At 39.3% G+C, this 16,090-nt stretch overlaps 2 protein-coding genes across 3 annotated transcripts; one reads left to right on the top strand and one right to left on the bottom strand.

Annotated features, from left to right (window-relative positions):
* The first annotated feature begins 8,074 nt into the window (after positions 1–8,074).
* Positions 8,075–11,229, top strand: LOC141612304 (proteasome subunit alpha type-4-like). 2 transcript variants are annotated; one of them, XM_074431045.1, is made up of 2 exons: positions 8,075–8,199; positions 10,335–11,229. In XM_074431045.1, exon 2 carries the CDS (start codon positions 10,345–10,347, stop codon positions 11,095–11,097), a length of 753 nt encoding a protein of 250 aa, XP_074287146.1. In that variant the 5' UTR covers positions 8,075–8,199; positions 10,335–10,344; the 3' UTR covers positions 11,098–11,229. The 2 variants fall into 2 exon arrangements, with proteins under 2 accessions (XP_074287146.1, XP_074287147.1); XM_074431046.1 differs by having other exon boundaries at positions 8,093–8,199; positions 10,339–11,229.
* A 521-nt stretch (positions 11,230–11,750) lies between these two features.
* Positions 11,751–13,183, bottom strand: LOC141612305 (uncharacterized). Its single transcript, XM_074431047.1, has 3 exons — positions 12,758–13,183; positions 12,448–12,511; positions 11,751–12,062 (listed from the first exon to the last, which is right to left on the bottom strand). The coding sequence occupies exons 1-3, from the start codon at positions 13,052–13,054 to the stop codon at positions 11,893–11,895; spliced, it is 531 nt and encodes a 176-aa protein (XP_074287148.1). The 5' UTR covers positions 13,055–13,183; the 3' UTR covers positions 11,751–11,892.
* Between the last annotated feature and the right edge of the window lie 2,907 nt (positions 13,184–16,090).

The following is a 16,090-nucleotide window of genomic DNA, read 5'->3' as shown; positions in this document are numbered from 1 at the left end:
CGACCTGAAACTCATCATCGCTCGCATTAAAACAAGCTAGGTATGTTTTCAACCAAGGTTTATTTCTTAATTATATGTCAAGTTTGGATGAACTTCTGTGTCAATTTGATAGTTCACAGTAATTTCATTGTAATCATTTTATACAAATGAATGATGTGTTTCGTTGTTATAAGTTTTTTTTTAATTTTTTTCTAGTGGTATATGGTAAGTTTTAGTGGATGGTGGAGGATGCAAAGCTTCTTTTACACAATATTTTAATACGATAGATTGCCATCAAATCTTTCGCACTAATATTTACGAAGTACTCGTATTATTTATTATTTATGAGTTGACAAGTTAAAGTATGCGATTTGAGATTTTAGGTTTTAGTTTGAAAACTCATTGTTTTAACTTCAAAACAACATAAATACGGAGTAGTTTACTTTGAAATCCCAATCTAAACTCTAGTATTCAATTATTAAACCTGGATTTTAACTTAAAATCTAGGTGTTTTAAGTTCAAAACTTGTTTTAGAAAAAAAGTACTCAAATAGAAAACAAACTTGTTATATTAAACATGGATTTTAATCTACCTGGAGGGAGTAACAAATTGAAAGGTCTATTTTTATATATTTTGTCAAAAGCTAATTAGCTCAAATGGAAGAGTATGTGCATTGCACATGGTATGGGTTCGAGTCCCATATTAGCTAATAAAATCTCTTATATTAACTTTTATAAAATGGAATGATTTGAAGGGTGAAATAAAAGAGAACAATGATCGGCGTTGATATCGTCAATAGGTAACTAAAATTGAAATACGGGGTCTTGAGAGAAATACTTCGTATGTTAAGCTTAGTTATAATGTTCTAGACTTTTAGAGTAGAAAAGCTTAGGTCTTAAATTATTGGCTAACATGATAATTTTAAGTAGATTTAAATTGAATTTTAGACTAAAAACTTTAGAATTTATGCTAAAAGTTTGGATCTTAACTGAAAAAACTTTTAAGATTTCAAGTTGAGGTGTCAACTATGTAATTTTGATAGTTTTGGATTTTAAGTTAAAAACTTAAGATTTTAAGCACAAAACTGCAAATTGTTGAGTTTAACATATTGATGCATTAAAGATTGACAGTAGGAAGTAGAAGACAGTGTCAAGCATTGAAGATGAGTTTGTAGTTGTTAGAATTGTATTTCTTTTTAAATTATCAAAGAGTACAGATGAGTCTAGTTTTATTAAATACATTCCTGGTTATTAACCAATGGATAACACTATGGACCGTGATGCAAAGTTTGCATATAGTACAAGAAAGCTGGCAGCTAGCTCCTTCTATCAGCTTCTTTTCTGAGTCTTCCTTTTGTTGCTTTGGTTGTTGTGCATGTAGTATTATTTTCTAAGTTCACTTCTTTATACTCCCCCTCAAGATGAGAGTGTAATCCTGATGAAACTCCCATCTTGGACAAGAGATAGTGATGTTGTGAAACAGGACAAGACTTGGTAAACACATCTGCTACCTGCTCTTTAGTGTTAACATAGGAAGTAGTAAGAAGGCCTTGTTGGATCTTTTCTCTGATAAAATGACAATCAACCTCTATATGCTTAGTACGTTCATGGTAAACGGGGTTTGCAGCTATGGCCAAGGCGACTTGATTGTCACACTTCGGGTGTCTTTGGACCCAAGTGTTGGAGCCCTAAGTCTTGGAATATTTGAAATAGCCAGGTGACCTCACAGGTGGTCATGGCCATAGCCCCGTATTCTCGCTTGTGAGATGATCTGGACACTCTGATCGCTTCTTTGATTTCCATGAGATAGGAGAGTCCCCAAGGAGAATGAGAACCCAAAGAGTGGATTTTCTCAAGGCACAAGAAGCCCAATCGAGTCACGATGGTCGTGAGTTGCCTTTCTTGAGCCGAGTTCTTGGCAAATAATATCCCCCGACCAGTGTTTGATTTGAGGTACCTCGAGACTCTTCTAGCTGCTTGCATATGATCGAGGTAGGAGCTTGGAGGAATTGGCTCGAAGTTGCACGAGAGAAGGCAATATCGGTCTTGAAATGGTCAAATAAATGAGTTTACCAACCAGTTTTCTGTAAGTGTCAGGATAAGGTAGAGGAGTTCCCTTGCCTGGTTCCAATTTGATAATAGGGTTGACAGGTAGTTGGATGGCCCTAGATTTATCTATACCAAAAGTTTTTAACAAATCTAGGGTGTATTTCTGCTGAGAGATGAATATACCAGCACTACTTCTGGTAATTTCCAAACCAAGAAAGTAGTTCAACTGACCTAGATCCTTCATGTTGAAGGAACTATGGAGATGATCCTTGAGTTTTTGTATTTCAGACGAGGAATCTCCTGCAATGACCATATCATCTACATAGATGAGGACCACTGTGGTGCTGCCATGTTGTTGCTTGATAAAAAGGGAATGATCAGCATGTGACTGTTTGAACCCACATGAAAGGAGGACCTGAGACAATTTAGAGAACCACTGTCTAGGAGCCTGCTTCAGGCCATAGAGGGATTTTAGCAGTTTGCACACCTTCCCTGTAGTAGCAGATGGGATACTCTCCCCCTGGCCAAAAGACTGTAAAGTTCCATCACAATATCCCTGAGGCAACTTCATGTAGACTTCTTCCAACAGTTCTCCATGGAGAAAGGCATTGGCCACATCCATCTGACAGGTGTCCCAATCTTTGATAGCAATGATGGCAAGAAGGGCTCTTACAGTGGACATTTTTGCCACAGGAGCAAATGTCTCATCATAGTCTATACCATACATTTGCCTGAACCCCTGCACTACCAACCTGGCCTTATATCTCTCAACTGAGCCATCTGGATTGTATTTAGTCTTATATATCCATTTACACCCAATGGCTTTTCTTCCCTTAGGAAGTTCAGTAAGGATCCAGGTGTTATTTTCGTGTAGGGCTTGTAGTTCAGCATTCATGGCTTGAATCCATTTAGGATGTTGAATGGCTTCTTGAAATGTGAGAGGATCAATTTCAGTGATGGAAGTGCTAATGTGACCAGCAAAGGACCTTTCTAGGTGAAGTTGCACCACATTGGCTATAGTGGATGGAGCCAAGACTGGATTATCAACAATGAAGTCCTTAGTCCACACAGGAGCTCTTCGTTCCCTGCTGGGTCTTGCTGATGCAGTGTCAATCCCTGGTGGAGAGTGAGCCTCCTGAGAAGGAGTATCAAGAGTGGGGGCTTCATTTGGCACATGTTGCTCTTCTGGGTGGCTTTCAGGGTCCACAAAGTCTACACTGGACTCCACCATTGGAGGAGTGTCTGGTTGGTATTTCCCTGAGTGTAGGGATGGAATGAAGCGCACAAAGTTTTTGATTTTGCAAGGGAACACGATTCATGGAATTTGACATCTCTAGATACAAACACCCTTTTTTGAATGATATCATAGACTTTGTAACCCTTCTGGGACAAAGGATATCCTACAAAAATGCAAGGAATACCCCTTGGGAGGAATTTGTCCTTGTCTCTCACAGGATTGTAGACCATTGCTAGACACCCAAATACTCTCAGCATATCATAATTAGGTGCTTTGTTAAATAGTACTTCATATGGTGTCTTGTTTTTCAGGAGTGGAGTAGGCAATCTGTTGATGAGGTAAGCAGCAGTTAAGACACAATCCCCCCAAAAAGACAAAGGTAAGCCAGAGCTAAATCTTATTGCTCTACTGATTTCAAGTAAGTGTCTGTGCTTTCTTTCCACTACCCCATTTTGTTGAGGTCTATCAACACAACTAGTTTGTTGCCAGATACCTTTTGACAACAAAAATTCTTTCTTTGTCTCCCTCGTGAGCTCAAGTGCATTGTCGATCTCAATATTTTGATGGTCTTATTGAACTGATTGTTTATGAAAGTATAGAAGATATTAAGCATTTGAGCAGCCTCAGATTTATGATGCATCAGATAAACCCAAGTAGCCCTGCTATAGTCATCAACCAATGTCAGAAAATATTTATGTTTGGTTCTTGTTTCTTTCCTATATGGTCCCCATACATCCACATGAACCAGATCAAAGATCCCAGTGGTACTGTGGAGTTTGATGGGAAATGGTAACTTGGTTTGTTTTGCCATGGAACATGTGATACAAATTCTTTTGGATTTTTGTGTATGATGTTTGTGAATAGTTGGAATAAACTTTAATTTGTCATCAGGAGCATGTCCCATTCTCAAGTGCCAAACATCAGAGTACTTGTCATTGATATTAGGCAGACCATTACACATAGGATCAGGTGCATTACAAGGCTTTGAAAATATGCCACCTGAATCCTTTCCTATTTCAACAGAAACATTAGCATTACATAGAGTTGGGTACTTCATCTTAGCAGATTGATTAACTAACTTAGGGTGTGACTGACTGTCATTATTTAATAAGTAATAAACACCCTTGGTTTCTCTTCCAATTCCCTTAGTCTTCCTGGTATGATAGTCCTGAATGACACAAAACTTGGCATAAAATATCACATAGCAACTTTCATCTTGTGTTAGTTTTTGAACTGACAACAAATTATGTTTGAAGGCAGGAACAAATAGAACATTCTTTAGGATCAGGCCATTGTCAAATGTGTATGTACCTAAGTGAGACACAGTGGTGGTCTCTCCATTAGGTAGATTTATCTTGTGTTTCTTGTCCAAGATTTTTATATTTTCCAAGACATTAAGATCAGAAACCATGTGATTAGAAGCTCCAGAGTCTATTATCCACTCTTGTGTGGTGTTAGCAGCATAACTACAGTTTAGGTAAGCCATACCTGCAAAGTTGGCCTCAAGCTCATCCTCAGTTTCAGGATAGCTGCCTTTGCCACTCTGATTGCTCATCAGCTGTTCAAATTGTTGAGTAGTCAAAGTGATAGACCCTGCAGAGTTGTGTTGGCCTTCACCTGTCATGGCATTAGCAGCAAACTTTCCATGCTTGAAACCAGCACCTTGTTTTCCCTTGTTCATTCCTGGTTTGTAGCTCTTGGAGCCTGAACCCTGATATCCACTCTGATGACCACCCTGGTAGGTACTCTGAAAACCACCCTGAGTTCCATGTCTGAGCTTGTATTCTTGTGATTTTTCAGGGAATCTTTTTGACACAGGGTGATCTACAGGATATCCAATTATCCTCCAACATTTCTCCTTTGGATGGCCCTTCTTGTTGCAAGCTTGACAAGAGGGAAGGTTGTGATGTTGGAATCGGGTTCCTTCCGGCCGATCCGGATCCGAGCCAACAAAGAAAGCGAGTTCTCAACAACCACCTTCTCATTAGACTTGTAGTTCCTCCTTTGAGCCTCCTCGTGTTGGAACATAGCAGCAGCCTCTTCCACTGTTGTTAACGGGGACATCATCAGTACATTGGTCCTCATGGTGGAATATGAGGAGTGGAGGCCATTGAGGAACTGGAACAGTTTCCTTTCTTCTTGTTCCTTGTGTTGTGCGTCCAACCAGGCATTCACTTCAGGAGTGACTTGTGTGACTGGTGGCCAGTCACTCATGATCTCAAGATTTTGCCATAAAATCCTGAGTTCTGTGAAGTATTCACAAATATCCTTGTCACCTTGTTCCAGGTCATCCAACTCCTTATTGAGCACGAATTTCTGGCCCCATTCTCGACGTAAAACTGTTTTTGCAAGTAGTCCCATATTTCTTTTGCTGTTCTGGTGTACAGCACTGATTTCTTGATGGATTTTTCCACATTTTGGTGGATCCAGTTGATCAGCAAGCTGTTGCACGTTTCCCAGGCAGCTTCTTTCAGAGGATCATTGGTAGGTCTTTTGACCACCCCAGTTAAGAAGCCTAATTTCCTCCTGGAACAGATGGCAATTTCCATCTGTCTTTTCCATTCGAGGTAGTTTTCAATGCCTGACAATTTGGTGTCCACCACCAAAGGATGAGCACATTCAGCAGGATGTAAGTACAATGGATCCGTGGGTTCCATGACTGAGGGTGTTGCTATTATGTGGATATTATCAGAATTTTCAGCAGTGAAGGGATTTTCCATTGCCATAGTTTGAGAAATAGGAAAGATGGAGAAGAGAGACAGAAGAAAAGGAAGGTAGGATTGATGAGATTAACAGGTTAAGAACCTGTTCTATATATAGGCAGTGAAGTACTTCAGCTGAATAAATGCCAATGAATGCCCAACCATATGGTGGTTATCAGTCTCCTCGTCCTGAGGCTCTGATACCATGTTGAGTTTAACATATTGATGCATTAAAGATTGACAGTAGGAAGTAGAAGACAGTGTCAAGCATTGAAGATGAGTTTGTAGTTGTTAGAATTGTATTTCTTTTTAAATTATCAAAGAGTACAGATGAGTCTAGTTTTATTAAATACATTCTTGGTTATTAACCAGTGGATAACACTATGGACCGTGATGCAAAGTTTGCATATAGTACAAGAAAGCTGGCAGCTAGCTCCTTCTATCAGCTTCTTTTCTGAGTCTTCCTTTTGTTGCTTTGGTTGTTGTGCATGTAGTATTATTTTCTAAGTTCACTTCTTTACACAAATTGATTATAATATGTATGGTCAAGATTTTAAGCTGGAAACACAATATTTTCAATTGAAAACTCTTCTTTTAAGTTGATAACACATAATTAAAGAAATGTTGTTTAACTCTAAAAGAATTGAAAAATTATAAAGTTATGAATTAGAACATAATTATAGTTATAAATTATAAACTTATGGTTTTAGTTGGAGAACAAAAATTGGTAGCTCAATATGCAATTGTCTAGAAGTCTTAGTGCTCACCTCCTATTTGACATTCAATTTTTAACCGCCATTTGCGTCTTTACCCCTCTCTCCTTATTCCTTGTTTTTTCTTCTTCGTACAAACCGCAAAGATAATGGGTGGGCTGTACAACGTATAAAACTGATTAAATTAACTGCTTATGTCATTGTGTGTTACTTTTTTTTTCTTTTCATTTTAGATTTTAGATATTGGGCTACTTCTTACTTATTGGGCCGTCCTTTAGTATAGGACGGTCTTATAGAAGAGTTGCTGTATTTTCAAATAGCTCTCCAGCCCGTTTGTTGGCGCAGACTAGCATGTCTCCCATAAAAATCAAAAAATAAAATAAATAAAGCCCCGTATGGGCGGGGTCAGAGCTAGGGATGACAATGGGTGGGATATGGATGGGGTGGAGCCATATCCATATTCATTTAGTTTATGGTCATCCATATCCCACCCTCATCCATTTAATATTTTTTCATCCATCACCATATCCACTGGGTGAAGCGGGTACCCGTTGGATATTTTCACAGCTTATAAAATTTAAAGATAATATATCGTAAAAAAATTGTTGTGATAAAATTAAAAGGCATACATAATTCAAAAGTAACAATATGTGTAGTAAATAGCAACCCAGTATATATCCAACAACAAAGTATCTTTGCAAAGCAAGTGACCATACAAATACGCCACGCCAACTACAAAGAAACCACTAACGCATTATATTATTGATTAAACTAAGAAAAGTAAGTTACTTTGATTAGTGAAAATAACAATATCCACATAAACACAAGTTTTACTTTTCCTAAATAATAGTATCATATTAAAATTAAGTAAAATTTCTGATAAAAAAATATACTTTTGAAGGGAAATCATTAATGACCTAAATAATTATTAACTTAATAAAAAAATTAATTATAAATATTAATTTCGGATATCCATAGGGTGGTTAAGCGGGTGAGAGACGATAATCCATATCCCACCCTAAATTCACCCATATCCATATCCTACCCTAAATTCGAAAAAAATTCGTCATCCGTATCCCACCCATTTAATTTCGGGTGGATGAATATCCACAGGGTAAGGGTGGGACTGCCATCGCTAGTCAGAGCAATAAAATATGGAGACCGATTCGGCTCACCCCACACTGATGAGTGGCCAACTCTATTCTAAACCGGTCATTTACCTCTTCGTTAAAACACTCGCAACGAGAAGCTTGTTCACTATTAACGACGATGAACACCCCGGATCACATTACGAAAAAAGAAATGGGCCATTAGTGGTTAAGGGTAAAGAGTCTAAAGACCCATTGCAAAATGGGGCAGTGTAAAATAGCCCATGAAAAAGAGGTAGCCTCTTCCTCAAGAAAAACAAAGATACTCTTTATTAATTCAGCACAATATTACTCTTCACTAAATACTTTGATAAATTAACAAACCCAGATTCCCAACTCTACAGCTTCAAAACTCAAAATTCATAACTTTCTGTAAGTTCAAATCACCATCTTTAGTTTCTGTCACGCTATTAATCTAGGGTTTCTTCATCTTCTTTATGATTTAGTATTACTGTTTGTTTGATTTCTCCTGCTTTTCGTTTAATCTGCTGATCTAGGTTATTGACTTGTTGATCATCAACTTTTGATTATTATCTTTCTGCTAGTTGATTGTTTGAATCCCCAATTTGTGTGTATTAGTTTCGATTGATTCTCAATGGGTAATTAGGGTTAGCCCGGATTTTGTTTTCGATGAATGATGAATTAATCAGCGTTTCTGATGAATTTATGTTATGGATTGTTAGTTTTTCAATTCCAGGCGAATTTCGAAGCTAAAGTTTGTAACTTTGTGGAAATAGGGAGCACTGTGTGTTGCTTTTGTGGATCGAAAATGTTATCAAGTCAATGTAGCAATAAAGTTTGTTATAGATGGAAGAATTTTGTTTATTTATTATGTACGAAGTAGTTCGAGAGCGAGTTAGTGTAGTCGTGTAGATGTAGATTTGTTCTACAGTCTACAAGTGTTTGATTATGCCGGAAATATTTACATTCGAACACGGGCTTCACATTGTGTAGCTGAATCCCTTTGTTAATTTGTTGAGTGATGTCCTTGCGCGAACATATGATCCCCGAAAGAAACTGTCCGACACAAAATGTTTTGCGAGTCCACTTCATTTACCTGTAAGTTACCCATTGAGTCATTTAATTCAACCTTATTGATGTTATGTAGATCATGATTGCTATGTATATGAGAGTCTCTTTACAAACTAAGAGGGAAGGAAAGGGGGAAGGAGGTTTGGATAACAGTTTAAGAGGGAAGGAAAGCGGAAGGAATTTGAGTAAAAGAGTTTTCTCTTCAAATATCCCCTATCTTGGAGAAGTTCCATTAGACTTGGACGTCCCGTTTCCCTCACCCTTAATTTTCCCTTGTCTGTATTTGCTAACCAAGTTGGAGAAATCTATCTTTCCCCCGACTGTATAACTGTACTTGCTAACCAAATCAGGTAAATCTATCTTCCCCTCTCCCTCTCTTCCATTTCCCCCCTAAATGCGTCCATGCAAGCAGGCCTTGATGGTTTTCTCTCTATTGTTGAGTGTAGGTTGAAATTTGCTTACTTTCTCTTGTGACCAAGGCTTGTGTTGCGTTATATTGACTTTCATTTACTCGTTTTTGTGAGTTCATGTACATATTGTATGGCACTTTAAAAAAATGGGTGGTATGGTTCAGTGGTTGTCTTATAGCTATATTCTTGACCCTGGGTGTGAGTGAAAGGCATAAATCTGGTAACTTTATTGCTGCAAAACTCCAGAGCAATCTGAGTTTAGTTATTGTGTACAGAGCAATTCGAGAGCATGTTAGTGTAGATGTAGATTTGTTCTCTAGTCTACAAATGTGTGATTACGCCCAAAATTTGTAGATCATCGGCTTGAAGTTGTGTAGTTGAATCCATTTATTTGGTAGAAGAATTTCGTGCATTCTTTCCCTTTGTTCATTTGCTGAGTGATGTCCTTGCACAGTTGTGCAAACATATGCATAGTTTAGGCAAGTTGTAATTTTGTACTGCACAAATCCTCGAGAAACTGTAACACAAGTTTTTGTGAGACCTTTTCGTTTATCTAGAAGTTACTCGTTTAATTCAATCTTATTACTGTTATGCCTCACCATAAAACTAAGGGTGTGTTTGGATAACATTTATGAGGCAAACAAAGAGGAAGGCCGGCAGGGAAGGAAAGGGGAAGGAGTCTCCCCTATGCAAGGGGAAGGAGTCTCCCCTATTTGCTAACCAAACTAGGGAAATTCTATCTTTTCGCCCCCCTCCTTTTTTCTCCTAACGAACAAACCCTTATGTTTTTTCAGTGTTGGATGTAGTTTCAATGTTGCTTATTAGTCTTCATTCTGTGGGCATGGCTTGTATTCTATTAAATTGACTTTCGTTTTCTCTTGTTTGTGTGTTTATGAACACATCATATGGAATTTTAAGAGTGGCTGAGGTTATAGCTATATTCTTGAGCCTGGTTGTGAGTGAAAGGCATAAAGTTGTTTATAGAATTTTTGGGGTAGCTTTAATCATGCAATTGATGTTGTTTTAATCACGAGGATTAACACATGATGTGTCATTTTTCACTAGGTAGTTAACTATGTCTCGGAGGTATGATAGCCGAACAACAATCTTCTCCCCTGAAGGCCGGCTTTACCAGGTCGAATATGCCATGGAAGCCATTGGTAATGCGGGTAGTGCTATAGGAATCCTATCAAAAGATGGGGTTGTGTTGGTTGGTGAAAAGAAGGTCACTTCTAAGCTCCTCCAAACCTCCACTTCAACTGAGAAGATGTACAAAATTGACGATCATGTAGCTTGTGCTGTGGCCGGTATAATGTCAGATGCCAACATTCTTATCAACACTGCTAGAGTTCAAGCCCAACGCTTCACATTCTCTTACCAAGAGCCAATGCCTGTTGAGCAGCTAGTCCAATCCCTTTGTGATACCAAGCAAGGTTACACCCAGTTTGGTGGTCTCCGTCCCTTTGGTGTGTCTTTTCTCTTTGCCGGATGGGATAAGAATTTCGGGTTCCAACTTTACATGAGTGACCCAAGTGGCAACTATGCTGGGTGGAAAGCCACTGCCATCGGAGCTAACAATCAAGCTGCACAATCCATGCTGAAGCAAGATTACAAGGACGAAATCACGAGGGAAGAAGCTGTTGATCTTGCATTGAAGGTGCTCAGCAAGACAATGGACAGCACAAGTCTAACCTCTGAGAAGCTTGAATTGGCTGAAGTTTTCCTCACACCTTCTGGAAAAGTCAAGTACCAGGTACACTCTCCCGAGTCCTTGAACAACTTATTGACCAAGTCTGGGCTTACTCCACCTGCTGAAGCCTCCTCTTGAGTGTTGTATTTTAAGGATCTACGATCCCTTTTCCGTAATCAGAGATATGTACTGCTATTGTTGGATATGAGTTAAATGTTGTTGACATGCTGCTTTACCTTGGGACTTTTAATTGTCAAACATTTTCTTCCATGTCGTTTTCTTGGCAGTTGATTGTATTCGTCTCAATGCATTTTGTCAGTCTCTTTGAAGGTTGCTCGTCTATTTTCATTTTCAATGGAGTTTGTGACTCAGTAATTTTATTTTAACTACAATGAAACTAGGCAAAATGTTTTGCTAAACTTGTCGATGATTCTGTATGATACTCATGTAGCGGTCAGTTGATAACAAGTTTTGACGTAATTTGGTCATTTGAAAACATTATCTGCAGTTTCAACTTTCAACAAATAAGTTGAGATTTTTCACATTCGATGCCCTAATTCCGCCACATAGGGCCATAGGCTATAGGATGTTGGGATAGTAACAATCTTTTGAAAGATTGCTCATTGCCTTTGACACTGAAGTGTGATCCCTGAATTGTTGGATTCCGTCACACCAGGTGTTCGACTCATCAAAGCAGTTTTTTTCGCTTCCATGTCATTTTTCTGGCAGTTATTTGTCGTCATCGCCAATGCATTTTACTACATTGGTCTGTTTTCTTGGCAAGAAAGAAATTTCACAAAAATCCTTTGCGTTCGCATTACATTCATAGGAAAGATAGCTAGCTAATTACAAGTAATGTATACACTGCTTGTGTATATAATTGTATACGGAGCAAATAATATCGATCAAATCAAATTTATGCCATTCTCTTCTCTATAAAGAGAAGAGCTTGGTGAAAAAGTTTCCAGATTTCTGCTTCTCAACACAAGCAACATGAGCGTATCTCCCTAACTTGTCGACCTGTCTTGCTTCGCCTGCTGTGTCTTTCTTGCATACTTTGCAGGTTTTGTCCACCCATCCTTCCTCCACATACTCCCCGTCCACTACATAGCACATGTGAGAAACCAATTAAGTTTAGTATAAACCAGAAGAAGAATTTCTACTCAAGAATGATGCTCATTATGTTACTCATCTAGAAGTACCCGAACACATGTTGCATACTGAATGATCAAATGCGGGTTGTAAATTCGTTGTGTATCGAGCATTTGTTTTTTGATTTTGCTTGTTTTACTTTTTTACTTGTTTTGGTTGGTCTAGGCATGTTGTTTGAGACTTTCTTTTGCTGGGTGCTGGCCGACAGCACCTCGGCATGTTTTAAGTATCACTCATTCATACCCATGTTTAACCGTGAGCGTCAGACAAGGATAAACAGGGTTATATGAGGAGCTTACTTATCTAGGAAGCGTAGGAGCTAATTAGATGCATTACCTTCGACATACGACTTGAAGAAATCTTTGTATGTTCCTCCAATTTTCCTCCTCAGAGCTCCATACTGAACCAGAAAAAATGTAAATACTCAAGACTTCGAATTAAAAGGACTTTACATTTTTAAGAGCGGTTTGGGCCAGATACGGCCTAGCTTGGATTTCTTGTCAGGGGGAGCTTTGTCTTCCTGTATGGTCTGAATGACTCGTAATTTAATAGGCGGTCTCATCCGTCCATGAAAATATCTACTTTGTGTAAAAGAATGAATAATTGGGATTAAGTAAACTCAAAGGATTAACCAGATAGCAAGTACCTGTTCTCGGCTCATCTGTCCGCCTGACTTGGTAGCTTCCCGAGCATCCTCAAGAAGCTCAGCATCCTGAGCTGACCTAACTTGAGCAAAGTCCAAAGCATCAGTAATACTAGTAAACAAAGATTGCTTACTTTTCTGCGACTCCTCTTTCTCATCCTCGTCCTCGTTTTTGGCCGAGACTACTCTCAATTGACGCTGCCCTGCACCGAAATATCTAATAGTCGAACGAGTTGACGGTAACGATTGTGGAAGGAGGCCATTTTGAGAAGATGATAAAGGCAACGTCCTAAATCCCATTTTTATTTTTATTTTTGGATATCAAGATATCGTTTGGTAAGAGTATATAATATGTTCTCAAGCCGTCGGAAATGGCCTGAATTGTGGTGGTATCAGGTATGTGACAAAAGCCAAGCTCTTTGAAACTCTATGAACCACTTAAAACACCTGGTTTATAAAGATAGAAGACGTGGCTTTGTATTCTGTTGGTGAATTGAAAGGCTTTGATTTACGTTTTTTGTGTGCCATTACTTTGTTAAAGGCCCAAAACTAGCTCAGTTTGTATGGACAGGTTGCTTTGACCCTCAGAAGTCATAAGTCCTAAGTCTTGTCTAGGACCGTAAATGAATAGAGCTGGCTATTCAAGCTCTAAGAATCGATTTGGTCAAAGCTCGGATTCAACTTGATCCAAACTCCAAACTCATCCAATTCTAAGCGGATCAGGAGCTTAACAAGGCTCAGGCTCGAATCAAAAACTCATTTAGGATCTTTTTTAGTACTATACTCATTTTAAATTGAACTCCGTGCAAATTTTGCTTTTGCCCTTCTCTCTCTAATTTTCCTCTTTCCCATTTTCCCCCAAAAAACCCTAAATTAAATCTCGTCTGCTCCGCCGCCTCCTCTGACCACACACCGCCCTCCCTGTGGGCCCTTTCTAATCGCCGGAGATGAGGCCCTTCCAAGGCCTATCTCCGGTGATTGTTCGCACCCCATCGCTGTCTCTTTCCCCTCTGTTTGGACCTCGAATTTCGTTCTCTTGACGGGTTTGGTTATGATTGGACCGTCCGATGGTCTCTTTGGCTGTCTACCTGGTTTGTTCTTCTGTCTTTTCCACTCCTACGATTCTCTGTCCTGTCATTGAAAGCCTCACATGCAACCCAGGGCTCCCCTCCCCTCGCCCCTTCCCCCATCCCCGGTGGAAATCGACCTGTTGGATTTAGTGTTTGGATTTAGTGTTGGTTTGTGTGTTTTATGGAGCTGTTTTTTGGGTCAAATTGGTGTTCCTTTTCTCCTGGTCCCTCCCTGCCGGATGGTCCGCCTTTTTCGGGTCGGGTTCGTGTCTGTTGCGGTGTCTTTATGGTTGATCTAGCTGCATGTAGGCCGATGGTCCTGGGGAGTTTTGTATGGTGTCGGGTTTTGAGTTTGGTGTGTTTAATCAGTGTGTTCGGTTTCGTCGGATTGGGGTTCGGTTAGTCCGTTGGTTCCGTCACTGTCCTTGGTCTATGGTCTTGGGTGGGGTTGTTTTGTGTTGTGATGAGCGTGGTATGGTGGTGTGAGGCTGTTGGGTTTTGGGCGGGGTTGTTGATTCGGAACGGATGCGGTGGGATCCGCTTTCATTTTATGTTGATGTCGTGTTTGTGGAGTTTTTTTCTTATGTTGTTCCGTTTAATAAACACTGGGTGCTTTGGGGTGTCCTGCCCCCTTCCCCACGGGTTAGCTTCTACAACTGGTATTTTGTATCGGGTCTGTGTTGAGCCTAGGTCTCTGCGGTCTCCACAGATGATTTTGGTTATGGTTAGAGGGATGTCCAAGTGGTTTGTTCCTGTTGTACCCACCTTTCTACTCGATTTTCTTGGTTACGAGGTTCTTGTCAGCGAGGGTTGTGTCCCAAAGTGTAGGAGATTACTCTCCTTTGGAGTCAGATTTCAGTGGTCTGCTTTCCGCCTTTTCTTTCTACGTCCTTGTGGCGTAAGTGCACTTTGTTCTCTCTCGTTGGGTCAAGGGGTTCGTGGGTTTCCAGATAAAGTGTATCACAATGACGGAGATGAATCTCCAAGACGCTTTATTGGGTCTTGTTGTAGGTATTTCTCTGAAACTGTATCGACTAAGGCGAGTAAGGGTAATTTTATGGGGGTTCATTGGTTTCCAGAGGAAGATTATCATAGCCAAGGAGATGAATCTCCGAGGAAGATTATCATAGCCAAGGGGATGAATCTCCGAGGTTCTTTTTTAGGCCTTGTTGCAGGTATTTCTCCGAAGCTACATCAATCAAGACTAGCGAAGATGGATGTTTTCCTATGCACAATGCTACTCGTCCATTGAAGATTGTTGTGTATTTTGAGTTTGAAGTTAGTGTTCAGACATCCGTCGTACGCCATCAACACATTATAGATAGCCGATGCAATTACCTTATTGGTCTAGGTTATGTTATTAGTCGTTCCTTGAGGTTTTATGTTGTAGTTATAGGTATGGCCTGAGAGCCGTACCACTAGAATGTAAAACTCTTTCTTTACAGCTGCCAAAAAAAAAAAAAAAAAAAAAAAATTGAACTACGTAAGTTATTTTGGTATTTAAAAAATGAGAATGAAAAGAACATAATGACGAATCGAGCTCAATTCGAGCTCGAACTTCAATTCTTAGGGCTCGACGAGCTTTAAGCAGAATCCGAGCTCGAGTTTAAATTTCGAGCCCACCCGATCTCAGATTGGCTTGTTTTACGACTTGGCCCTTGTCTCGGCTAAGGATTATTTTTACTGCGAGATTGCCGTCCTCTTTGAAGGTTATACATGACATGCGCGCGAGAGACCTTAGTTTAAAGACCTTTTAATACAATACTAATGGGGAAATATAGCAAATTATCCCGTAAATTTGATACTATATGCGATTAAATCCATTAACTTATAAATGTAGCAAATCGGCCCTATAAATTTCTCTTAATGTGCAATTAACCACATATGTTATTTTTAAGAATGAAATATACTAAATAAAATATTTTACTATTATGAAAATCAAAATATTGATCAAATATTAATCCTGAAATTCCTAATTATTAGAGAAGTCTCAAGAAGTATAAATCCCAAGCTTGTCATCCTATACATCGGTCGGAACTTCCTAAGTCCAAAAGCCTCCTTACAAAGTTTACCACAAATTCTTATTTCAGACCGTCATATCCGTCTGAAATTGTCAGACGGATACCATTTTCCCTCACAAAAAACCCATTTAGGGTGTGAGTGGAAAGCACATGAGGGTGTCCCACCACTCATGTGCTTCTCACTTGCGGACGGACTGTTTACATAAATTCTTGGTAAAGCAATTTATTTATAAAACTCATCTATA

This window comes from Silene latifolia, chromosome 11, assembly GCF_048544455.1.
Source record: "Silene latifolia isolate original U9 population chromosome 11, ASM4854445v1, whole genome shotgun sequence".
Classification (NCBI taxonomy): Eukaryota; Viridiplantae; Streptophyta; class Magnoliopsida; order Caryophyllales; family Caryophyllaceae; genus Silene; species Silene latifolia.
Note: the sequence above shows the minus strand (reverse complement) of the source record. Positions and strands in the feature narration are given on the sequence as shown.

Excerpts from the sequence above, each read along its gene's own strand:
- LOC141612304 (XM_074431045.1), top strand. The coding sequence starts at position 10,345 with ATGTCTCGGAGGTATGATAGCCGAACAACAATCTTCTCCCCTGAAGGC.
- LOC141612305 (XM_074431047.1), bottom strand. The coding sequence starts at position 13,054 with ATGGGATTTAGGACGTTGCCTTTATCATCTTCTCAAAATGGCCTCCTT. Across the intron at positions 12,512-12,757 it reads GACAGATGAGCCGAGAACAG|TATGGAGCTCTGAGGAGGAA; the intron begins GTACTTGCTATC and ends TTTCTGGTTCAG. Across the intron at positions 12,063-12,447 it reads CTTCAAGTCGTATGTCGAAG|TGGACGGGGAGTATGTGGAG; the intron begins GTAATGCATCTA and ends TGTGCTATGTAG.